This window comes from Meleagris gallopavo, chromosome 1, assembly GCF_000146605.3.
Source record: "Meleagris gallopavo isolate NT-WF06-2002-E0010 breed Aviagen turkey brand Nicholas breeding stock chromosome 1, Turkey_5.1, whole genome shotgun sequence".
NCBI lineage: Eukaryota > Metazoa > Chordata > Aves > Galliformes > Phasianidae > Meleagris > Meleagris gallopavo.
The window spans coordinates 133,567,391-133,593,970 of record NC_015011.2 but is presented as its reverse complement, the minus strand read 5'-3'; the positions used below and the strand labels follow the sequence as shown (position 1 = coordinate 133,593,970).

General features: G+C 39.3%; 1 protein-coding gene across 2 annotated transcripts in view; it reads left to right on the top strand.

Annotated features, from left to right (window-relative positions):
• The first annotated feature begins 149 nt into the window (after positions 1-149).
• The window catches only part of TFDP1 (transcription factor Dp-1), a 38,715-nt gene continuing 12,284 nt past the window's right edge, over positions 150-26,580 (top strand). For both annotated transcript variants that reach the window (XM_010728394.2, XM_019623466.1), the window contains exons 1-3: positions 150-257; positions 13,119-13,185; positions 25,011-25,117. In XM_010728394.2, the coding sequence (XP_010726696.1) occupies positions 246-257; positions 13,119-13,185; positions 25,011-25,117 (186 nt within the window). In that variant the 5' untranslated portion in view covers positions 150-245. The remainder of the gene's footprint in view (positions 258-13,118; positions 13,186-25,010; positions 25,118-26,580) is intronic.

Genomic DNA, 26,580 nt, shown 5'->3' with positions numbered 1-26,580 from the left:
GCGGGGGCGTCGCTTCGACAGAGCGGGGCTGGGGGGGCAACTTTGTGCTCTCCCAGAGGGTTGTGTTGCGAAGCAAAACGCTGTGGGGAGCAGTCGGGAATTGGGGCGGTGCAAAGTTTGCCTCCTCTTCATTGTGGTGAGCTGACTGATGTTGGCTGTGTTTGCTTTCTAGAAAATAGCATCGTCGTCCCCGCGTCCCACAGGCAGCAGGATTGTAAGAGGATTGCCTGCTAGGCTGGGGTAACATGGCAAAAGATGTAAGTATATTTATAGCGCATCACATGCAGGGGCATAGCTAATGGCATATTTTTGCTTTTGTTTTTGCTAACAGAAGCAAAGCAGGTCAGGCTCTGTTATAGCTGGCAGTGCAAATGTATGAACCTGACTCTGCTGCACCCAAGGCCTAGGCTGTGCTTTCCTATGGATGGTCCAACCCCAAACTGGCTTCAGGTCTGCAGCAGTTTCCTCAGAGTAGATGTGAGAATCTACTGTCCTCATAAAAGCAGTCTGGTCATTGGCATTAGATGTGTTCATATTGAACGCCATCTTAGTTGGCTTTGACGTAGGTTCAGAAAGCCCCAGAATACACTGTTCAGGTGCTGGGATGGTTGGTGGCTCTGTCCCGTTGTCTCCAGAAGTCAGCAGCTGAGTGTCACTGCCGGCTGGCACTGCCTCTGCTGTTTGGTGTGTTCAGGGCAGCAAAGCCTCCTTATCCCCTCACTTTTTCTTCCCTATCCACTGAAAGATGCTGATTACTGTCTATAAAATAAGCACTGGGGACTTGCAGCATAAACTTCCACTGCCATCCGCGCCTTGACTGGTGGCCTTGCAGGCCTCAGAACCACCTTTGCTCTTATCCATTCCATATTCTTTTAAAAAGCACTTAAAAGGGTTCTGCCTTTCAGATCTATTTCATTGTTCATGGCTAATGTAATTGGACTGCCACGTTTCTTTATAAAAAAGGAGGGAATAGAGCGCTCTGTATTCAGACATGAATGTATCTCCACTTACTTAAAAAAAAAAGACAAAATAGCAAACAAGTTGCAAAGTGATACAATCCAAATTCTAAACAGCTGGTTACATTATTACGTGAACTGTTGTAGCTTTCAAAGGGTGAGAATTACTGTGAAATACTGATTGGTTTAACAAATTAATCTTGTAGGGAATTTTAGTAGTTCAGAAGCACATGAAAAATATCTCAGTGTGCAGAAACGCAACCAGAAATACATAGTCACTGCAAGCTTGCCTGTAAAAGATAAGGGTGTTCAAGTGTGCTACAGATAGCAGAGTTCAGGGAATGAAGGGCTGTGCGAGCAGGGAAAAAATGAAACAGAAGGGGTGGAAGAGGAGATAAAATGGCAATAGTTCAGAGCAATTCAGACATTAGGATACATCTGTTTCATACTGCCATTTGGAAGGAGATGGGCTGAGTGAAGGACTGGCTCCTGGAAGTGCAAATCAGTGTCATAGAAAGTGTGTGGGAACATAATGAGGGTAAGACATCTAAGAAAGAACCTAATTTTTCAGAGATCTGTCTTGTTGTAGGAGGGGAATAATTAAGGGAGGAATAACATACACAATGACAAACTTCAGAAATGGAAGAAGATGCTACAGGTAGGAACAGATAGGTGTTTTCAGTGTCTTCTAAGAGTAGATCAAGAAGTAATAAACTGAATTTGGAGAAGCGATAATCCGGCTCAGGTTGTAGGTGACATGTTAAGCATGCTTGAACACTGGGACAGGATAGAGAGGGAGTGTATGAAGTCTTAATTGATGAACTGTCTAACTTGTTTTCAGAAATCTCTGTGGATATATACAGTCCCGTTTCAGGGAAGAAAAACGCACTGCTTGCCTTTTTTCAGGCTATTGCATGGCCACCATTACATGTTGCCTAAAATGTGTAATGAATCCTGGGAGAACTTAAATTTCTAAGTCAAACCTATTAGGTTTGGTTTGATATTAGAAAATGGAGAAGCTAATTGATATAACAGTTTTTTTGACTTTCCAAATGGAAGAGTGATTCTCACTTTTTTAATTCAAAAGCTCAGTTTTTACCCTAGTGAAACAGTGGAGTTAGTCCTGGTAGAGAAAGCAGCACTGCGTTCCTGGGCACTGGGTCTGTGAAGACCTGTGCTCCCTGTAAACATAAACATTCTGACGTGAAAATGCTGCTGCGATTAATGGCCTGTAGTTCTGCTGTGTCACCTATCAAGTGCTCTAACGGACTGCAAGATGTGGTGAAGAAGATGGCACGGTTAATGAATGCCCCCACCCCTTCCTTCCCTTTTTTTTTCTTTTCTTTTTTTCCCCCAGCAGGGCTGAAGTGGCACAACTGTGGTGAGAGCGGTTTGTGCCGCTCTCCCCCCAAGTCTGGAGGTGGCATTCCCATGGCCAAGCATGTGTCAGCATGCTGCAGCTGGGGAACATGGGCTCTGAGCGCGTGCTTCTGGGTCCTGTGCTGGTGGCTGCTGGAACAGGCGGCCCTGCAGAAGGTGTGGAGCCAGGACTGCGCTAGATAATGCTCCTGCTTAACCCCTCCTCCCACTTGCTGAAGGAAAATACTTCTTTTCCTTATGTTTCTCATGTCTAGCTTTTCAGCTGATGCCTCTGCTGTATATAAACTGCTCTTTGAAAATATCTGTTTGGAAAGTTAAGTGCCTGCGAAAGTGTGCAGACTAAGACTTTCTAGGGGAATTGAAGAAATTGGGAGCGTGATGGAGAGTACTGGCAAGCCTGAGAAAATGCTTTTTAGAAGGACTAAGTAATTACAAAAGTACCGATCAGGTAAGCTGGCAAGATAATGCTTGCAAGATATTTGACCAAAGTCTAAATTCTGTTAAATATTATATTAAAATATATCCCACTAATGCTTTGTACAGTGCACAGTAAAGAAAAATAAGCAACAAAGCATTGGTTTTTGGCAGAATACTTTCATCTCCTTTGCTGTGATCAGTGAGCTATGAGGGGAGAAAAAAAGATACGTTCTCATTTAGCACCTTAATTAAAAGCTTGTAGGTTGAGTTTAAGAGCATAATCACATCTAGTCTTGTAGTTGGGTTAACTTGAGAGATAACAATGTAAAAAGAGGCTGCAGCTTCTGAAGGTTAAAGTATCTGTGAGCATTCCAAATTTTATTTTTCGAAATGGTTATATATGGGTTAGGAGATCTAGAATGCTATAAATGTAGAAGGAAAAAGAAAGAAGAAACTCATTTTCCAGTGTGATGTGGTCATAGTAATGAGCATAGCCATTTCTGACTTGAGGCATGCGAGCATTGTGTGGAGCTGAAATCAGTTCTAATAGAACCAGGCAGGCCACGGAATATCACATTCAATTCAGAAGAGCTGAGTTACTAAAAGGACTTCAATTTTTTGTAATTTAAAGGAAAGCAGGGAAAAAAAGATGGGTGAATGAGGGAATGCCAATTGCAGTGTCTTCAGAATGCATGCACCATGGAAGCAGGAGCAGTCTACTGCATCTCAGAGGCAGAATAACAAACTGTGCTCTGTTGAGGACAGTAGTGTTAGTAGTGTACAGTCTGATGTGTCCATTTGCACCATGTATGTCTTCTTTGAGAGCAGTGGATGGGAAATTTCTTGGTCTGAAACAGAAGTAGCATCTCCAGAAACTCCAGCTTAGCCACATCCCCTTTCTGGTTAATAACTGTCATTCTCTGAGACTTTACTGAGTCTACCATAAACTCTTCAGCTGCTTTTACAGATGTACCTCGCAGGCAGGACCTGGAGGAGCAAAGGTCCTCAGCTGGCTTGTGCTGCTCAAGGGATTCATTGTTAGGTGGAGGTAGAGTTTCCTGAGTGAAATGCTGACCTTTCTTGTCACCCATGGCATACTTAAAACTAGGCAGCACACGGTGTCAATAGAAGGAGACAGAAAGTAAATTTGGTAGCTTTGGACCTTTTTTTGTCTTCCCTTTCTCAGTGTAAGTGAAGACTGCTTGCTGGCCTTTTTTATATTCACTTATGTATTAGAATTATCTGATAAGTAAGGTGGTAAATACTTCTTATTATCAGTTGTATCAGTATTCTCTCCATCACTCAGTAGTTTCTATCCGATAGCAGAAAATCCAAGTTAAGGTGTGACTCAGGTTCTGCTTTCAGATACTTCTGTTGCAGATGAACTGTTGAGCCCTTCAAGCAGCCATTAAGGGAAGCTTGCAGTTCTCTTCTTTAAGACCCAGTGTTAAGGAGAAGAAGCAGGACTCATTTCTAGGCACTGGAGCTATCAGAGAGGGTAGCCCTGTGCATGGTATTACAGCAAATAGGGAGCTAGACAAAAGGAATGAGTAGAATTTCTGATCTTGAAGATTGCCTATAGAATCATAAAGGTTGGAAAAGACCTCAAATCATCCAGTCCAACCACCAGCTCATCCCTACCGTGCCTTCTGACCATGTCCCTCAGTGCTACATCCACACGGTTTTTGAACACCCCCAGGGATGGTGACTCCACCACCTCTTTGGGCAGCCTGTGCCTGCCCATCACTACTCTTTCTGAGAAGAAATTTTCCCTGATATCCAACCTTAATCTCTTCTGGTGCAACTTAGGCCAGATTGAAATAAATGAGTTGCATAAATTAAATGCTCACTACATGTGCAGTTGCTTGGGATTATTTCAGTTGTTCACTGTTATTGCATAGACTGTTTCCGCTCTTAGAAGAAAAATGGGTAAGAATGTGCAGTTGTAAACTAACTTGGTGTTTCTCATGCTTTTTAAACTGGCACACCACTGTTAGCCCTCAGAACTTCTCACGGGCTGAAATACCTTTCTGGAGAGCTGTTCATCTGGAAGGCTCATATGTTTTACGGTTCCATGAATTGCACACAATGGCATTGGTTTGAGGATGACTGGTTCTAAGATTGTATATATATTTAATGTTATGGTTTATTCTACTGCTATCTTTTTCTTGAGTTACTTTGAGTGATTTTTATCTTGTCCTCTAGTTTGCTTGAAACACATTGTCCTCAGTATTTCATGGTGCTTTCCTTAATATCACTGAATACCAGATACGGCCCATGTATCTAACTTTGCAAAGGAAGCCCTGTGTGTATGTGTAAATCCTGAAGACACTATGGTAGAAGTTCTTCTGGCACAAAGTTCAGCACGAGGTCTAATACCACCAGACCCCTAGAGATACAGGGTTTAAGATTGATGGCTTATTTTAATTGATTATTGAGAAGACATGTGGGTATGTAGTTTCATCTAGTGAATTTATCTCACAGTACTACTTAAATATCCTTGGAGCAAAATATGTACTAAAAAGCAACGAAAAAGTAGAAACCAGCTAATTAACTGCTTACAACAGTGTCACTTAATAAGTCAATAGGTGTGCTCATTTTGGGGAAGGAAGTAGATCTCTGCTTCTGTACAGGTAATTTTGCTGGAACATCCTGAAGTTGTACTTTTTAACTGCTTTTATGTGGGTGCTTGTACATCAAACTTGAGCCAGCCTTCATGGCAAGAGAAGGTCGCGTTTGGAATAGACTTATAAAAAAAGAAGTTCCTATTGGAAATAGGAAAAAGATTTTTACATGAAGTAATGCGAGCATCTAGAAAGCACTCAAGAACCTACCAAACATTTAGCAAAGTTCTTCTTAAAGTATCAGCATGTATTTCTCTTACTATGTTATTTTTGATTATGCCCTGGGAATTTCAACGAGACAGCTTATAGAAATTGAATTGTCAGTGGATTTCAAAAGGTTTGCACACCTTTTTGATACCATTCGGTGACTGCTCAGTAGCTTAATTTATTTCTGTCTGCCTTTAGTCAGTTTTAACGTGTTCAGAAGTTGGTAAACTGAAGATGAAATAGTATTATGAAATCAGGTCTTATGAAAGCGCATCTCAGTCTAGGTTTTCAAGTGCTGGTAGAGTGTTTTTAAATCTGCCTTTTAGAAGAATGCAGAGGGAAAAAGAACTTTACGTATTTGCAATGCAAAAATCTTAAATAAACTGTATTTCTTATTTTCCATGTTAGTTTATTAAACAGAATGGCAACTCAGAATTTACCGTCACCTTGCTAATCATTTTCTCTTAAGCTTCACTTCTTTATTAATTTTGTGTGTAGTTAATGGTAGTGCCTGCCTATGTTTATTTGTTGCATTACTAAGTAAATACAGTGTGTGCTGACAACTTAACACGCTCAACAAAAGTGCCAGTTTTCAAAAGTTAAATTACACTAGGGATTACTTATTTCAGTATTCGTGTTTGCTTGCTTGGATATCACTTAGCAGAGATTCATTGTGTCTAATTGAAAGTGAGTGGAAAAAATGGGCCAATGTTTGCTAAACATTCTCAGTGTCAGAGTGGTTCTCAGAGGATGAACAACTTGATTTTAAATGTGGTCGGTTGTCCATATGCCCAGGAATGCTGCTGGCTGCCTGTCCTATGTTGCGTTACGTTACATCTGCTGAGCCCCATGATATCATGGTTATGCAGACTTACAAGGAAATAATGTTGTGGGCTGCTGTAGCCTTTTAATACACCAGTAAGGCAGACGAATCTTACTTAACATAACCTGTTGAATTTTGCTGTGTTCCAGTACTTGTGAACAAATTTCTCTAAAGATTTGATTTGATTGGAAGAAGAGAAGGCTAGTAAAGTCAAATCTACAATGGCACTGGGAGCCAGTTGTGGGAACAGCAACTGCTGTTACCTCTCTGCGTGGGAGTGTTGAGGTCTGGAGGACACAAAAAGGCTGAGTATCTGGGTCTGCTCAGCCCGGGGAAAAGAAAACTGAGGGGGGATCTGATAAATGTTTATAAACATCTCAAGGGAGGTAGGAGGCAAATGGATGAGCCCAGGCTCTTCTCAGTGGTGTATAGTGACAGGACAAGGAGCAATGTCCTAAAACTTGAACATGGGAAGTTCCGTACAAACATGTGGGAGAACTTTACAATGAGGGTGACAGAATACTGGATCAGGTTGCCCAGAGAGGATGTGAAATTTTCTTCTATGGAGATATTCAAGACCTGTCTGGATACCTACCTGTGCGACCTATTGTAGAGTATTTGTAGAGTATTATAGCAGGGGGGTTGGACTCAGTGATCCCTTGAGGTCCCTTCCAACCCCCGCACTTCTGTGAATTTAGCATTTCCTTTCCTGATTAGTTTGTGGTAGAGATGGTGAACTGGTGCTCTGGTCATATTCGCCCTAGGAATCTCATATTCCATATTCAGCATTGCTTCCTACAGCCTTGCAGTTAGTTTTGGGGGCACCAACTTTAATGTTGGCAAAGATTGTGTCGCTTGGGCCATTTGGTCACTGTGAGAAACAGTCTAATATAATAGTTTTAACTCTGCTTGTATTGGTGTGTGACTTCTTAGGCTGGGTCACTGTTTGACTTGTCTTCAAAATGAGTTCTTCATGTCTGGAATTCAGCAAAGATTACATGTTACTCTGGTTAGAAAAACAGCCGGCAAAGTTAATGGCCTTGAAATGTTCCACAATGGAGAGAAAACCTTAAATGCAATTCCACGTATGTCAGTGTCCAGCGTATGTGCAGTACCAGTGGAGCATATGTTCAGAGCAAAGATTGACCGTGCTTCACTGAGCTACTAACCTATGATTATTTATTTTTTAATAATCAAAGCTTCTGTATGATTCAGGTCTGTTAGTGCCTTAGTGTTTTGTTTGCACCTTGCTTAGGTTAAGGAGCTAATAGTTCGGTTTACTCTTCGGGAAGCTTTTTTCTTTGGTGTAGGTCATCGCCCAGTGGTTATCAAGCACATTAATCTTGATGGCGCTGTGAACTGAGGATGTGTTGTATCTGCTTTAGACGAAGGTTAGTGGGACACAGTAAAGTAACACGTAAGAGAATTGTGTAGGATCAGAGACCTGCCACCTGACTTTAGAAGATCTTTTGCCTTACTTTATACAATAAGGCATAGTTGTCACTTCATTTGCAAAATACAATTCAAATATTTTAAGCTTCCGAACCTTCTTTCCTTTCCTGCAGACCTCTGCTGTATTCCTTAATTACCTTTTAATTTCTATGAAAAATGAAATGGCTATCTTTATGGGACAGCCTCCTGTATTTATATGATGATTCATTTCCAGGGCATGTTTGTTCTGGTCCCTGAATGAGGTGAGAGTCCAATGGGGAAAAATAATATATGGTCATCTTGTTACAAGTGACATCTGTATGTTGCCAGGGTAAAAGTAAAACTAAGCAGCATTACTTCTGCTTGTAAGCTTTTCTCTATTTGTAGCTGTGCTCATTGTGTTTTTTTGTTGCCTCCTGATAATAAAATAAACCCCCAGCCCCCTACCTTATGATTAAGGAGGCACACAGTCAAATTGCATGGCATAGTGTCATTATGTATATTGTTTACTTTTAAAGTGTGAAATTCTGGAGATTGGTACTCTGTACTGATCAAATTAAGTAGTTTGCTCCAGATGTGTGGGTTTTTGCCAGTTGACCTTGCAAGTGCAGGTCCTCCTGATGCCTTTGACAAGCTTCAGGAGGAAATTTGCTCTGTTGGGAATACTTTCCTTTCTCATTTCTCCATTGCCTAGTTGTGTCTTTACTACTTCTCAGTGTGAGTGCCAGTTTATATAATCTGTAGTTGTGGTTTAATTTAGTATAGGATGTGTTCACTAACCCTGTTCCCATGTTCTTACTCTCTTTGCACAGGATCCAGTCTCCTTGGTCTTTTAAAACTTTTAGTTTCCCATCACTTCTGTTTCCTGTACTTCTTAAGAAACTCCCAACTACACTAACCTCTACTCCTAATCTGTCATCTTACACTTGATTTTTGTGGTTCTTTTTCATTCTTTCCCAGTCAGTGCCAATGTTGTCTGCTTGTTTCTCCATCTGTCCCATTCTGACTCCCATTCTTTTAGAAATGTTGTGTATTTTGACCTACTTCTCTTGTTTGGTTGTCAAACCCAGTTCTGTACCTCATTTTGGTGGTCTTATCTTGCTGTTCGCAACTGAATACTTTCTGAGAAATATCTTTTGGCAAATGCCTCCGTTTCCATTTATTTCCATACTTAAAATTTGGCTCGTTACATAGAAGCAAGATAGAAAAGGTATTTGTATGGCACAAAGGCAGCTCTCTCTTCTCTGTATTTGCTTATCTCATTGTAGCAGGGGGATCTTCCTCTCAGATTAGCCCTGACAGACATTGGACATGTACCCATCCAGTTATTCTGCAGTCCAAATTCAACAAGAAACTCTAGTGTTTAAAGCTTTTAATGAATAATTTTATATCAGTTTTTAGTAAGAGAGAAAATTGCAAGTCTGGAAGGCTGTGGAAATGGTACTTTCATTGTAAGAGTGTTGAATTTCTACTGTATAACTTCAGAGATCACGAATACAAGCTAGCTAGTATCAGAGGACTTGGTATCTCAGTCTGCCATATGGGATTTTTTTTAACAAGTGAAATTCTCTGCATTCTTAGCAAATTTCATTACAGATTTACTTTAGTCCAAGAAAAAATACTATTTCACAACTTACTGTCTCTCAGATAGAGACCACTTATAGTTTTACTTGGAAACAAAGCAAAAATAGACTTCCTAGTCCTTTTGGCTGCTACTGATCTTATAGCAGGCTAACTTCAATTGAACCTTCAATATGTTTAGCCTATCAGTCGTTTTCTTATCTTTAGAAGTTCTGAACAGTGATGAGGTGGATCCCAGGTGATGGTAGGGCTCTCTTCTCAAGCATAGCTTCCACAATTAAAGTGTGCAGATTTACTGATTGGTCCGTTGGTCTTTAATCTTCTTTACTTGTGTTTAGTAGAAAGGGGATCAAAGTTTTTGCTGGGAACAGTTGCTGGAGTTAGATGCTGTGCTGAGTGTCAAAAGCTATTTGCTTTTTTCTTTTTACATCTCTTGATTTTGTTGAAATATGAAAAGCGTTAAGGGTTTTATACCTGTTACCTGTTTGCAACACAAAAAGTTCATTTACATAGCCTTGCAAAAGTTTATGTACCTAGCATGCTCCTTTGAAGAGGAAAGCAACTCTAAATTGTGAAGTTGCAGACAGTTAATAAAGCTTTCAGAATCAAATATTTAGATCGTGATATTGCTCCAGGCAGCACTGACATTATCATCAAAGGAAGTTATGCATCTTGAAGCTGAGAATCATGAGGAGAAGAAAACATTTTATTCTGTTATCAGATGGAAAAAAAAATCAAAATACCTCGATACAAGTAGCTTGATAAGGCCTGAAAACTAAATCTGTTTTCACATCAGAAAAAATTGATGCCCTTCTTGGTAGAAGATTACTTTTCTGTTGAGGAAAACAAAAGCCAAGTACTACTTGCATTCATTGTGGATCTGTGACTGGGATATAAATACTGGGAGCTCTGGTCACATTTCCCTCTGAGTTCAACTTTAATTCTTTTGGGTGCTGTGCTGGGTAGGGTATGGAGGGGTAATCCTGGACTCTTCCGAAAAAACTGCCCTGTAAAATAGTGGGAATTTCTTTCAAGTATGCGCTGAGAGTTTTTTGCCTAGTAGTTCTATTGTGGAACATAGACATTGGATTTTTATATGGGATGAAAGTTTTGCTTTTCAGTTCTGCGACTTTGAGGAGACTCACAAATAGTGACAATCTTGATAACCTTATAGTCCTATGCTGTATCTAGAAGTGTGAAGTGCACATACTGAGCCGGGAGAAGGAGAATTTTCACTAGAAATGAAATCAACTTCCATTACTAATCATAGCAGCTGGGGGTTCTGCTTGCTATTGAATTTGGTAATGTTCTTCCCAGGCAGATTTCTTGGAGCTTTTCCTAGGCATATGCTTTCAAGTTGAATATTTACCAGCCTAGTAACTGCCAGAACTGAACCTTTGTCAAGACAGTGGTATGCAGGGTGGTGGAACTCTAACATCAGTTTGCTGGTTCCACGGGGTTCTTGTTTGGTGATTGTCATTCTCTGAGTTCTTCCAAAATAGTATTCTACTGTAGACTGAAATGCAGTGTTTTTCCTGAATGTTTTCCAGTTTGTCATTGGCTTGCATGCTTTCAGTCGCACAGAAACATGATCCAGGGTCACTAACCTGACCCTTTGTAACGTTGAATTGCGTTCCTAGAGTTGACCATTGGTTTTGGTAGTTTATCATGATGTAGGAATACAAAACTTATTAGTTGATGTAATGTATTAATTGATAGCATACTTAAGGATAAAATGAAGTAATAGAAATGGTTATATTGGAGATTTTTCCAATTAAAATAAAGATGGGAGGAGAAGGGGCAAAAAAAACTGATTACTGAATTACCTAATTTGCTAATTATTGAAATAGTATTCAGTAGTGACTTGCCTTTTTTACTTGAATTTCTGAATAAGCTCACACTGTAAATATTTGTATTTGGCTTATTACTTTAACTGATATACAATAGAAAAACCATTGGGTGTCTTAGGAGCACAGGCCTCTTCTTTCTGCTGTCAAATAGAAACTGAAGGATTGCATTTATAAGAACTGGGGACAGTGAGACTGTGCTTCCTGTGTGGTTTAACACTCCTGTTGTGTAACTGAGGTAGGGTTGGGAGTGTAATGTAATACCTCCAAATTTGTCTTCATATCCGATTCAGTACATTGAGTTCGGGTGTTCTGGAAGTTTATATTGCTGTAGAGCCTGCTTCATAACATCTTTGCACATGTTAGCAATTTCATGTTAGTGAATAGCATCTTTTTTGGAAGGGTCAGATGTAGTCTGCTGGCCTGCAGGGTTGTGTAGGTCTGGTGCTTGGGAGTAGGACAGGACAAGTGTTGTTTGTTGGAGCTGACCTTTGAATCCTTGCTGTGGGCAAGGTGGAGAGCAGGCATTGTTTGTGTAATGGTAAGTTGTTGCAGTCTCATTAAATCAGGCTATTGCATTTTTTGGAGGGGGGGGGGAAGAGGGAGGAAATTATGAGAAGGAAGGATAAACACTGCAGGCTCTTCATTTCACCCATTGCTTCCATTATCTTCCCACTTAGGTTTCCTCTGTGCCACTGGGTCCTCATCTCTGCAATGCTATTAGAGAATTCTGCTCTTAATGCTTCCCTTAGCAAAATTTCTCTTCTGCTCACCTCCCAGTCTGTCCTCAGTGCTCTGTCAACTACTTTTCCCCTCTTCTGTTTCAGTGAGAGGAGAGAAAATTTTCAACAGTTTCCTGCCTTGTGAAGTTCTTTCCGGCTTAAGAATTGATTGCTGTCATACACCTGGATAGTAGCAGCACTGCAGCATCCTCTAGTGGTCTGCTTGGTTTGCTGAACTTGCTAATTACCAGCAGGGCTCTTCAGGTAGCCTTTTGAGGGGAAAGTTTTGCTGCTGACTGACAGCAGACCACTTAGTTGTCTCTTAAACATCTGCAGTAGCCCTCAAGTACTGACAGTGCACAAAATACAGTTTAGGGACATTTCAGCTTCTGTAACACCACTTGCTATACTGTGGTGAGTACAAGTGTTGAATTTCTTACTGCTCTTTCTAAATAGAAGCAGACTGTGTGTCCTGCATTCCTTATTCGTTCAGGACTGCTTAGTCCTGAAAGGATAACAAGGAGTTACTGCATCATGCATTTTCTATCCGGAATTAATAGTATATATTTTTAATTACTTCTACTGAGCATTCTCAAAGGATGCTGATTATCTGATACACTTGGATGAAATCCTTCACTTCAGAGCTCTGCTTTCTCATTCTTTAAAAAAAAAAAGAACAAACGGTGTTTGTTTTTAATGCCTAATTTCTGTTTAGTGTGACATAAGGCACTTAGCACCTCTGTTGGTTCTGCCATGATGTTACCAACTTCAGTGGCAGGTTGATAGTTGCTATACAGCACAATATATAGCCACAGATGTTAGTGGTTCTAATTAGCAAGGTGTTCAGCTATCTATTAAGACACTGCATGTACCCTCGTAAACTTAGAATGCAAAATAGCAAGGTTTGTGTAAACTGATTTTCTGCTTGCTTTTCGGAACACAGTAATTATAAAAATCAGCTGCTTTTGAAGTTTGGCTAATATACCACAATCAGTGTGGTTACATAAGTGGCAGATTAGTGAGGAAATGTGAGTGGTGGCAACAGAGTCTTCTGGTGTGATTTCTTCCCTCTGTAACGATAAAAGGCTGTCAGTGTTTGTCAATTTAATAAAAGTTACTTTCTTTAATAGGCTGGACTAATTGAAGCCAATGGAGAGCTTAAGGTGTTTATAGACCAAAACCTAAGTCCTGGAAAAGGTAAGAACACAATTTTTAGTAAGACTGTTTCTTGATTGTTGATTGTTATGCTTGTTACTGGCTTTAATCTACTTTCTTAGCTTTAGTAGAGCTTTTCTTAAGTTATGTGTTATGTGCTCAGCAAACAAGCTGTAGTTTAATTAAGTGCAGTTTCAGTTGTGGTTTTACTGCCATTCTGTACGTGATCTTCACATTAGAATAGCTGTGATGTAAGCGTGCAGGCTGTGATAGCCAAACACATCTTCTGGGGCAGTATGTTCTAACATGGGAAAAATGTAGGAGTGCAGTAGTTTGAGAGAGGTTTTGACAGTTTATATGATACTGCATTCATACTAATGCAGTTCTGTCTGAAATAATAATTTGAACAGAACCATTCTGGACTCGCTCGTAGTGGCTGTGCTTGTATGACAGTGTAATGTAATCAAGCAGTTTTATAAAACAGGCTATAAACTTCAGTTTGATATGTAGGCTTGAAAAACTAAGAAACATTAGAAGAGTTATGTGCTGTCTGTTATGTTTAACATAACTGGGGAAGAAAACAGAAGACAGTGGGTTCCAGTTGCTTGCAGTTCTAGACAGCTATGTCATATAATCTTTTGTAAATTGGTTATGCTATATATGAAAATCAGATCTTTCTTCTCTGTATTCTTATGGGATGTTTCCAGAGTGAGATTTCCAGTCAAGTGTATTCTTGCCAGTTCATGCATTTGCTGGTGGCAGTGTTATTTTTCAGTTTAGTACTTTTCTCCAATGTGTTTACCTGTTCTTTGTAAAGATCAATGATGTATCTTAAGCTTCTAGTTTGGCTGGCCAGATTGTTTTCTAGATTAGTTATCAGATGTATGCTTTGTCCTCTGGATTTTCTGTGTGGTCAGTCTTCTAACCATTTTTTATTGCATTCATCAGCCTTCTTCAACACAAGTGACCCAAATTGTATATACAGTTCCAAGTCAACTGTTGGCCATGTTTTTATGGAGGTATCAGTATTTCTCAATGCAACATTGTGTTTGTGGTTCACAGTCATCTCACAGTAGATTTTGGTGGAATGGCTCTTTTTCTTTGTTGCGTCCAAATGCTGATAGTCTGGTTTATTTGTGTGCAACAGATGGAGTGCTTTGGTAGGTTGTACTAAGTAGGGCGAAATTGATTTGGATTGACTCACCTGCTGCTTCTTATCTGTGTTCTCATAAACCTTCATGTTGACAAGTTCCATTGACTTTATGCAGTGATGGATTGCCCTCACACTCAGATTAACCTGTAGCCCAGTTCAAGGGATCTCGAGTCTAGTCTTCTGTATCCTGTTTCATAGAATTGTAGAATATCCTGAGTTGAAAGGGACCCAGAAGGATCATTGAGTCCAACTCCTGTCTCTACACAGCACCACCCAAAAAATCATGCTATATGACTGAGTGTTTGTCCAGACACTTCTTGAACTCTGCCAGATCAGTGCTGTGAGCAGTGGCCTGGGGAATGTGTTCCAGTGGCCAGTCACCCTGAAATTAAGAATTTTTCCCTAACGCCCAGCATGACCTTCCCCTGAAGCAGCTCCACACCATTCCTTCAAGTTTCAGCAAACTCTTTTAAGTATTTATTTTTACAACTTGAAAAACTTTGGATTTCTACCAGCACTGATTTAACTAACAAGTTTTGTTTTTAAAGTTTTTATTTGCTTTAATGAAATAGTCCAAATAAGTAAAAATGTTAATTTTACAACATCTGTTTTGCACAATGCATGTGATTTTTTGAGTACCATTCTGTAAGATGCCCTGAAGTTGATGTTCTTTGTGCTTTAATCTTTAGCATGCAGTAGGAGGTATTGGTCCTTATTATATGTGCTAGAAGGTTGTCTATTTGGAAATTGGTTCTAAATTCACTTTTGTTTGCCCATGCTCTTGTGTATTTCCATTAAGGAAATGTAATACCCCATTAGCCCTAAAAAAAAACAGCACTTTGTGGAGTATCTTTGGTATTCAGGATGCTACCAGTCCCTGGATAAAAAGATACAGTTAATGCAGGTTTTCAATATGTCTGGATCCTGGGAGGTCCTGATGAAAAGATCCACGTTCTCCTAGAAGACTTGACTTTAGGGAGACGAGGCATGAAATTCATATCTTAGAGCAGCTTTCACGCTAAGTGCCAGGTCTGTTGAACTTGTAGTCTGATAGGGTTTTCGTGGCACAAATCCACAGACACGAGTCTGCAGTGTTTGATTTGGCAGAAGAGCCACTGTGAAAGGTTTTGACACGTGTGCTTGGTAGCAGGACGATGGTTTTCTATTAAAGCCCTGCTCCAAAGCAATTTAATGGGAAGAAGACATGGTGTAAATGCATTTATTTCAGGAAATCCTGACAATGCCAGGCACTTCAAAAATGCAGCTTTGTTAGTGTCTCTGGTGAGTTAACACACAGAGGGAAAGGTAGTGATATTCAGCCACCCTTCCGTTGATAAGCTTATAAAGCTAGAAGATCTTATAGCTCATGCTTGCCCTGTGCTGTTGTATTTACTGTCAGCTCGTAACAGTGTGGAGAAATGCTAAATCCCCTTGAAATCAGACATAAGTTTCTGTGCCTCATATCAAAATAGCCAGTTGCCTTTTTTTTCTCTAAAGACTTAGATGCTTATTATCCTGTATTCAGGGAGGGCATTCCTAATTTTGTTCCTAAATTTATCTTCTAAATCATCACATTATAGTCAGAAACAATGTTTTAAAAAATGTAAAATATGAACTAAAGTGAAACTCTAAGAGCACCCATATTGTGATTTATAGCTGTATCACCTTTTTTTTTTCTTCTGATAATCAAGAGGGAGGTATTCCTTTATCCAAGATAGAATAAGAGCACAGATTAATTGTGGGGTTAGGTTCTGAAGTGACTTGATCATAATTGCTTGCTTAGAGAATCATAAAGTCATTAAGGCTGGAAAAGTCCTGTCAGATCATCCAGTCCAACTGCCAGCCCCCCCCCACCATGCCCACTCAGTGCCACATCCACACGGTTCTTGAATACCTCCAAGGATGGTGATTCCACCACCTCCCTGGGCAGCCTGTGCCACTGCATCACCACTTCTGAGAAGAAGTTTCCAAACACCCAACCTGATCCTTCCCTGGTACAATTTGAGGCCCTGGTACAAGTTATGAGGCAAGGATAATATGATTTGGATACTTTGCTTGCTATTTTAATTTGTTTCCATTCTGGGATTAAAAATGAAAAAAATACATAGTTGTGTTATCTATTGGGTTTGTTTTGAAATATCGACCTGATTCACTGCTTAAACTAAAAATTGCTCAACTTCTCCCTGTACATGGGCTTCAACTGATTATTAGGATTAGAATTCATTTTTAGGGTTAAAAATTACGTATGTATTGGAGGAATTGAAAGAATTTTTAATAGGAGCTAGCTAAACCAATAAAACTTCATTACATATCTGTCTTCTAAAATCTGTTTGGCAGTTAACTTTCTAAGTCTGTAAATGCTGCTGTTTAGTGAGATTGTATTCTGAAGAAAACTACTGCACTCTAGACCCAGTTATTAGGGTCAAATTAGAGTCGGTATTAAAGAATACAGTTCTAATCCTACCCCTTGCTTGTCAGGATATGTGGTGAAAGAAAACGTCTGGTTGAGGTGAGAGGAAGTGAGAAGAGAACAAAGGCTATTCAATGCTGTATTGAAGATAAAGCTCTTCAATTACTTTTAAAATTAATGAAAAATAAAATTTGCATCATCTGTCATGCCAGTAGGTGGCATTATTGGTACATAACCAGCAAGTCCTTGTAAAGGTGTCTTTAGCTCCTTTCGTTTTCCTACACTTTAATATAAGATTTCATGCTACGTGGGCATAAGGAACTTGCGTTTGGCTTTCATTTCAGATTTATTAATTTAAAAACTTGAAGTCAAGTATATAAATTTTTAAGGTGTATTTAAGCTCTTTTTAGCACTGTTTGACTGAAACGACTTGTTAAATGACAAGAAGCTTTTTTTCACTGTAACGTAACTGTTAATTTTATACAGAGAGATCATACTCCCTGATTTTTGACAGTGTTTGGAATTGTGCCTCTGGAACAGAAGTCGAGATCTATTTCAGAGCCTGGGATGCACCCTTTAGCAGACGTGTCTTACTATTGATTATGGAATGCTGGGCATTGCGGACAGTTCCAAACAATTGTTATTATCTAAAGTCAAGTTGGAAAATAAAACTGTATCTGCTACTAGGAATGATATTGAAAAAAATCCAATGAATATCCAAGAAATTTAAGAGTAGGTCATAGCATTTATCTGAACAGACTTGGAAAGACTGGTTGGTAATATGAGGGGTGAATTATTAGTCATATCTAAGAGTAGCAAGAATTAGCTAAGGGCATAAATTGATTTTAGAAGTTTAATAAGCACTTAGTGATACTGTAGTATTACATAAGGGAAGATTGATGTCTTTGTAAAAGATTTCCAAATTGCTGTTTGAGAAGATTATCTTAGGCAATGTGATCTGCTCAATACGAAAAGTCACTCTTGTACCCAGCTAGAGGCAGTCATCTACGTGCACAGTTAGAACTTAAAGTAGGTGGAAACCTTCAGAAGTATGATGTTTTTTGAAGATTAGCAAGATTAGCATGTAACTAATCAGATTGTATCTGTGGTGGCAAGAGAGAAGTTCCAGACTGCAGCTTCTAAGGAAGCCTGAGGAGCTCCCAGGATTTGCTTGTCACCTGTCTTCATTACCAGATCTTCTAAGTACATCCTTTATGCTTATTCTGTATGTTTATATGTGATCAGTAATAGCCTAAAGCTAGTCAAGTTGATGCTTTTGTGATAAGAAATGTTTTTCTTAAGCGATGTGGACTGGATAAATGGTTCTTTACGTGACACTTTCATGTTTTCACCTTAGCTGTGTTTTCAAGTAATGGTCTCACATTTATGAAAGCAGCGGTTCAGACTTGCTGATTTGAGGTAGCTTTTATAGAACAAAATGCCCAGAAAAGACTGTAAATAGTCCTTGTGAGAACTGCCTGGCATTTGATTTCCCCTTTATCTCTATCTGGCATTGAGGTTGAAAGAGATAGCAAGCGCTATGTACATCGCATTGAGACAGCTTTATGGGTTTGAGGCTTGAGTACTCTCTCCTGCTGCCATGATGATAGTTTGAGGAAGAGAGAGGAGGAAGTCTGCCCTAGGATTCATACGGAAAACTTAGGTTGCTGATGAGCTATCTTGTAGTTCCAGGATGTTGTTTTTAGACTTTGTTGTTGTTGTTGCTGTCTGTGCAGTAATACTGTGTAAACAAGCAGAGGACTTTCCTCAGGTTACCTGGCTGTGTTCTTACTGCCTTATGTCACCAGCTATCTGTAACTGAAATTAGTGGGAGGTCCCACTAACCACCTATTGAGCAGTCAACTACAGGCTATAGTGGCCAAATAGTGGCTAAGTAGGGTAGCATCAAGTGAGAACTAGTTGAAGGTGATACAAAGACAAGTAGAGCCTGTGACAGCGACTTTAGTGTCAAGTCTTTCAGAACAGTATAGCCATATCTGCAGTAAGTCCCATGACTTGAAAAGGCCCTGAGAAAAATCTATAATCTGGTAACCCAGAGCTATGTAAATGGAAAAAGAACCTTTGCAAAAGAATGAGAATGGAGTTAAGCTACTTTACATTCGTAGAAGAGACCCTGGTCACTTTCTGTTTCCAAACTAAATTTTTCTGACAGTTTTCTACAGAGACCAACTTGGGGGTAGTGTGACACGCTGGAGAGAAAAGAACAGGTTGTGCAGTTAATGACTGGTCTGCTTCGCAGCACAAATCATCTTTATCTGTGTTTGCTTTGCAAAATGGGTGATGTTAAGGAATTTTGGTAGTGATTTTGTAGAATTCCCTCTTTCTCCTATCTCTTCTAACCAAGGAAAATCCACAAACAGGAGAGAGATGCTAGCATAAGGTGCTACAACACTTTCCAGATAGTTCTTGTAGTTTTCATGTAATCCTACATCAATAATTTGCATCTTAAGAAGTACTGGTACTGTGCCTTCTTAAAAAATTATAAACAATTCCAAAATTTGGAATGTTATACTCCAAAATGGCACTTGGCCTTCTCGAAAGTGGTAATCATTATCATCAGTGTCATTTCTTGGAGCCGTCTGGTTCGTGGAAAGTCTCATTGGTCTTATTTGGTCTCCTCAACTCATACTCTCTTGCTCTAGTTTTATCAGGTTCTTGAAACTAATGCTGGCTTTAAAAAAAAAAAATAATAATAATAACTTGTGTGACTTAAGATTGGCTTAGTAATGCTGCTGTCTTCCAAGCTGTGTAGCTGTCCTTAGCTAGATTCAGCTGCTCCGTTTAAAAACCATTGACTTCAAAGCTTCTAGAATGTAACCAAAAGTTTATGCAGTTCTTAAGAGTAGTTTAAGTAGTTGTATTGCAAAATGTCATCTGTGAGGTTAATTCTCATTAGACCTTTCTTAAAATAACGCTTTGCTCAACTCCTAGCCTTCAATCTTGTAGAGTGTTTACTTACAAACTGGTCTGCTGGAGAGTTTGCAACTGTGGAAGGAAATGGTAGGAATTACTTCAACTGCAGAAAAACCATTCTTTTTCTCAGCTGTATATTTTTTTTGGCATGTGATAATTGAGAAAGTGCTTTCAAAATTACCTTCTAAAAACAATCATACACATTACTGTTCCTATGTTAGGAGACAGACTTACAGGGCTTAATGTGTTAAAGACTGCATTATCAGAAAACTGACTAGTTTTTTCAGTGATTTCTGTTGTTGGTAGAATTTTTGGGCCTGTTTTTATAAGCCAGAAAAGATTCAAGAGTTCTCCCCTAAATGAAACTAGTAATTGAAACAGGCAATTAAACCCACATTTTCTTTGTGAGGAAAGCACTTACCTAGAAATGTTTGTAGACAGGTGAATAAAATGTTTTGTTAAAGCGTGCTGCTGCTTTTGCTGTTCAAGTTTTATGTGATATTACTCCTTGATCTCATCTGCATCATTATTTTATGTATAGAAGCATTCTATAACTATACAGTACTGAAGTTCTACTTCTATTTGGGCTTAGTGATTGCTTGTAAGTTGCTTAGAGTTCTCTGCCATACTGACGATATTTGAGAGTCTGAGAGTTTAGATAGTAAAGTTTTGTCTTTCAATATAACTTCTTTTATGCTTTAGATGGCCTTTTACTGTGGTTTTTGAATTCTTTGTCTCTTTAAAAAGAAAATGAGAACCTAGCTGTATTAATAAAACGTTTTAAAAAGTAAGAAGACTTGGTGCCAGGCAAACTGTTTGCTAACATGCTGTTCCAGATTTTACATGCTGCTATGGATGCTGTCTCTTGGCCATAAAACACAAGATTATTTGGATTGCACTAACTGATGTAACAGTAATTAACAAACGATTAGTAAAATTCCTTTAACAAACTGAGCTGTCAGTCACCTTCAAAGCTAAGTTAATAAAAATATTTCTGCTTTATGTCTTAGACAACTTTCCCCACTCCACCCAGAAACCAGAGTATTGTGAGCCTTTGGAAAAAAGTGCAGTTGGATTTTTAGAAAAGTGCACATCGGGTAAATAAGAAAGTAGTAGAATACACTAAGCAGACACAAACTGAAAACATCCTTTTTTAAAAAATGCTTTAAAAAAAAAATTGAGCTATTGTGCTTTAATGTTAAATGCGTTACCTTTCATGGGTTGACTTTGACTTTGCTTAGAACTGAAGCATGTGTTACCGTTCTTCCAGTTGTGTTTGTATGTCCTTGCCAATCAGTTTGTACATGCAAACAAATGTACTTTGCAGTTCCTGGATAGGGCCAGGCTGGTTCCATAGCACAGTGCCTCAAAAATGTTAATGTCCTTAAAAACCTTAAAGAAGCATCGTACACGTTCTTCCCTTCATGCTGATGTTGTAGTTGCAAGATAACTGTATTTGTAGAATTTTATGAATAATATAAGGAAGCTGGAGGCCATCTAATCTAGCCTAATGATCAAAGCAGTGGCAACTTCAAAGAATGGGGCCTTGAGTAACTGAAATTTTTATATAACTGCGGGGAACTTCCTAGGCAACCTGTTCCTGTGCTTGCCATTTTCATTGTGAATGTTTTTTTCCCTGGCATCTAGTTGGAATTTTCTGTGCAGCTTCTGGGGACAGCTGCCTCTTTTGCAGTGCATCTCTGTAACTACTTCAAAGGCGACAATTAGATCACTACAAACACGCATCTTCTCCTACCTTAATCATCTCCAGGCTGAATGCATCAAGCTCTCTCAGCTTCTCCTTACACATCATGCACTTCGGTACTCTAACCACATTAGCAGTTTGACCAAAAAATATTTCCCTGTGAGTTCTAGAAGTATTTAGTCGAAGGTACTTCTGTTTTGTTCACCCAGTGTAATTATAACATGTAAAGTAATTAGGAAACACACAGGTAAATGTGATGATGAGGAGGAGCTAATGCTTTTCCACAAGGCGGGAAAAAGGGAAGTTAGAGAGTTATATCTTTGTTCAAAGTCATGCTCTGAAAGAATCAACAAGCATGTGGATAAGGGTTATCTAATCAGTGTGATGCCCTTGGATTTGTTGAAAGCAGTGGTACAAAAAAAAAAAAGTTATCAAGGGCTTTAATCAGCCTGTTAAAGAACCTAAGGTGTCAGAGAATGGGACAGTCCTCCTATGGGTTAATAATTGATGAAAACCAAACCAGATATAACGAAGACCCCAAGTGAGCTATTACCACTCAGAAAAGTTATTGAAGTGAGTTTAAGTTACATTATGGAAACACGAAATTAGTGTCTGTTGGGGAACAAGCAAATTAAATTTCAAATATTACTTAGAAATCAACAGAGAATAAAATAGAAAATGTGCTGCAGAGTTGTATAATAACATATGGCATCCTTTTTTCATGGGTAATGTGTCCCTGTCCCTGGGAAAACAAGTCTCAAACAGCAGGAGAGCTCAAAGGTGTACATGCAGCATCAGTGGTAAGGAGAGGGCTCTGTACAGTTAGAGATCAGATGACAAGAATTCTTGAGAAAGATGTTACAACTTTTATACTGGAAATGGAACCTCCAGTTAGCTTTCTTGTTTTTCAAGCAATGAGAAGGTTTAAAAAAAGGCATGTTGGCAGAAAGCTGAGCAGTAGTTGGAGTAGTTTATATCATTTTCAAGCATTCTGCAAGGAGGAAGGCAAAAACAAAAACAAAAAAAAAGGCAGATAGTGGTGGCTGAACTCAAAGGAACACTGAAGGAACAAGAAGGCGTAACAGACTGTTACAAGCTAGATAGCTGCTGACTCTATAAAAGCATTTAGAAGTTAGTTAATATGTGAGAGTGGCAGGCTACAGCATGGGCGTCCAACCTTTCAGCTTGTCTGGGCTGCATCGATGAAGGTTGCTCTGAAAGTAATGCCTCTAATTATTTCCATGGAAATTTCAAGAGGTACAGAGAGCACAGTAACACTGTTAAGTGGATTGAATTCTCAGCTTTTTCAACACAGTCACAGTTACTGCCTATGCATTTTCACTTGCAATGAACAAGAGCCTGCATGCTGTGCTTGTAACAATCCTGTAACAACCTGCTGTCTCCGCTGCTGAAACACACTACTCAGCACCTCACTGTGCTCACATCCACTGTTTGATCTCCATTTCAATGGTCAGCAACTGTTGATGAATGTCAGTGCATGCCATTTTTTCCCCATGGGGGAATTCAGTGATTCACTTTTGCTTCATCCACCATTGTGTCAAGCTGCCCTTCTGCTGACATCTGTCACATAGCAACAGCATGTAACAGGATATTACAGAATGACCAGGGTAGGAAGAGATCTCAAGGATCATGAATCTCCAACCCCCTGCCACATGCAGGGCCACCAACCTCCCCACTTTAATACTAGACCAGGCTGCCCAGAGCCCCATCCAAGCTGGCCTTGAACACCTCCAGGAATGGGGCATCCACAACCTCTCTGGGAAGCCTGTTCCAGCACCTCACCACTCTCTCTGTAAAGAACAATATTGGTCAAAGGTTCAGCCTCTGCTGCCATACCACCATCATCTGGCCCCATTGTGGGCCAACATCATAACTTGGGAAGTATTACTTTTGGAACGGACCTCCTGAAATATGTAACATAGTTAAAGTATATAAGTAACAAAACTTATTTATTTATTTATTTAAAACATACAAAAGAGAGTAACAAAAGTGTAGTGCTGGTGGGATCCATGATCCTGTTTTTGTGATACTGACACATCACTCAGGTTCCATGGCAGTTCTCAGTGAGCTCTCCAGGTGTTCATCAGAGATTGTTGATGAAATCTTACTCTTGTGCTTCATCCTAGAGAATAGTTGTTCACAAATGTGCATGCTGCCAAAAGCGGTGACGTGAATAAGATGTGATTGTGGAGCGAGGGATATTTCTCTCTGCTAAGAGGGAGCTTATAAAAGTAGACAGATATGATCAGATTATGGATTGCAATTCTGTATGTTCCATTTGAAAACTAACACCTGTGAATTTGATTTAGTTGATCTAGATTCAGTTGATTTACATCAACTGAAAATGGAGTTGCAACTAAACAAAAAAATTGGTTATCTTCTTGGCAATCTTGAAATCTGTTCTCAAATTCATTTATCACAGCAGAAGGCGGGGCTGCATATTTTTCTCTATTCACAGGACCATGTTCAGCCAGTGTATCAAAATCCATAAACTTCATTGCCATCATTTGAGCTGGCACTGCACTGCATCCTGTGCCCTAATTTCATCCTGGATGGGGTTAATAGTGCACCAATATTCAGTTGGTGCTGAGTGATGGCTGTGCCGGGCCAGCTGCCCTAGGCCTTCAGAGTTGAGTTTTCTTCAACTTTCAGTTGACTAAGTGCATTCATTAGAGTGATGGAGGGTATCATGGACTGATCAGGGACTGTCTTTGTATGAGATAATGGGAAAAAGAAAAGCAAAGGAAGCTGTGCCATGCCCTTCTAACTCCATTGGCCCCTTTAAAAGGGATTTGAGGGAAAGTACTGTCAAACCTCTCACCTTGTTTGCCCCAAGATTCTTTCCTGGTATCTTGTGGTATTGTGCATTTTTTTGGTTGATGCCTATTGGTTGGATTTTTTTTGGGGGGGGTGGGAGGAATGGAGATAGGGACATGACTGTCTTGGAACATCAAATTTCTAAGGATACTCGATGTTGTATTTTTTTCTTATATAGTTAAAACTTAACCATCAGTGGCGACTGTGGGTAGCTTATGAACAGGAAAATAACAGTTTTCCCTCCAGTGTTGGTCTGCATTGTTCACACGTGTTTTGCTCAAATCCTGGCTTCTTGTAGACTTCTGTTCTTTAATTCTCTCCAGCTGGAAAGGATCACCTAGGAGAAAGAGGAAGGTTGGAATTACTCTGTTGGAAAGTCCATGCTAACCAAATGTAATCTCTTGTAGACCAGCATACCTCAGAAGGGTATGTCAGATGCTGGGGAATTGAGCATGGTTTTTAAGTGGTTAGGGAGAAGACTTCGGTAGCCACTAAGGAAAAGGGGGTTGAAGAGGAGGGGAATATGCCTTCTATCATAAACCTGTTAGCTCTACTACTGTGCTTTGGCAGAATAAGTGGACCATAAGGAGCTAAATCATGCTCATACTGGATCACTGAGATGATTATGCAGAAGGAAGATGAGAAAAATATATTAGGAATCTTAATTTCTTTCTGCTTCAAGTGTGTGAATGCTGCATTCATGTTGGCTCTCTGTGGAGCTCAGAACTAGTTTCTGTTAGTAGGCTTTGGTAATACTTATGAAACTGGAATTGCAAAAATAATACAGTGTGGCTGACATGAAGATTTCTGCTTCTATTTGTTTTTAGGAGTTGTTTCTCTATTGGCTGTTCATCCCTCTACAGTAAATACACTCGGAAAACAGCTCCTGCCAAAAACATTTGGACGATCTAATGTCAACATTGCACAACAAGTGGTAAGGAGATGTGTTGTTTTTTTTTAACTTACATGCTGTAAATCTTAGTTGCTGATATTCAGTATCACTTGTCATGTGCAGATTGTCTAAATGTTTCTAGTTTTAATAGACTTACTAAATTAGAACAAATGTGCTTTTGCAGAAGGAAATGAGAAAATGACAGTCAAATCAACAGGCAGATACCTGAATATTCAGATTGCTTTCTTTTTTGTTAGTGTTGCCGCTTCTAATCAGTGGGTCTTTCACATGTTTGTTTGAAATCTGTCATAGAGACATGTAAATGAATTCTCCTAGCACGTTTTTGCTGAGATTGAAGTCAAGTGGAACAAAATCAGAAGCAATACTGTGGTTTTTTTAATTCTGAATTGAGGTATCCTTTTGCTTTAACTTTTACTGTTGTTTTGTGTGAGGTGTGTGAAATTAAGATTCAAGGAATCTAATAATGAAGTGGATAATACAGAGGTTATAAGAAGCCACTTCTGTAGTGATCAGAATTAAAATGTGGTGATCTGAAGAGAGTAGGTCTCAACTCATTTTATGGAAAGCGACTGTATTGTGTAAAGATCTGAAAGTTAATTTGTCTTCCATTTGAGTTTCTTGATACAAAAACAGTTTACCATCCCCCTTTCCCAACTCTTAAGCTCTAAGGAGCAAGACTGTCTAAATCTATAAACTGTACCACTTCAACTGTACAGCTGTTGTGGAAAGTCTAGTCCCTCTTCATTATCTTTATAACTGCTTATTAGCTGTACTTTGAAATTGTTACCATGTTCAGAGAGCTGCTCTGGTGTAACTGTCAGTTTGAAGAACACAGTGAGGGAGAAGAGCAAAACCAAGAAGCCAACAAAAAAAAAGCAAAGCAATGAGAAACCCACAAACCTCTACACTCTCCCATGTTCTGAATTGAACTGCAATATCTACGTTCAAGTCTCGAGGTTCACATAGTTTGAAGAGTCCCATATGAGATAGACTAAAGATTGTTGATTAACGAAGTGTCAGTGAAACTGCAGATTATTCATTGTATGCATTTCCAGTAGCAGTGGTGAATTCACTACCTCCAGCAATTGCTTGGAAAGGTAGAGTTTATTAAAATGAGTTTAGCTGAATTTAGCTCTTCAGTAAGAGATATTTTATCAATAAATATCCAAGGACAGAGTTGTTAGATGTTCTTTTAATTTAAATGCAGTAACTAGCAGTAGGAAGAGAATGTTTTTTTCTGTATATCACAGTGGCACATAGTTTCTCTTCTGGGCATTACTGTGAGGCTGTGAGTTTAGTGTTGAAAATGAAACATTCTTTTTGGTAACATGGAAGACTTTTCCTTAAGTTATCAAAACCAGGGTTTGATAATGAAATGACAAGCTATCTGATGCCTTTTTAAACTTTGAAGGTTGAGTAAATAAACGTTTACAGTCCTGTGTGTGTGCATATACACAAATTATACATCTGTAAATTGTTGTTTT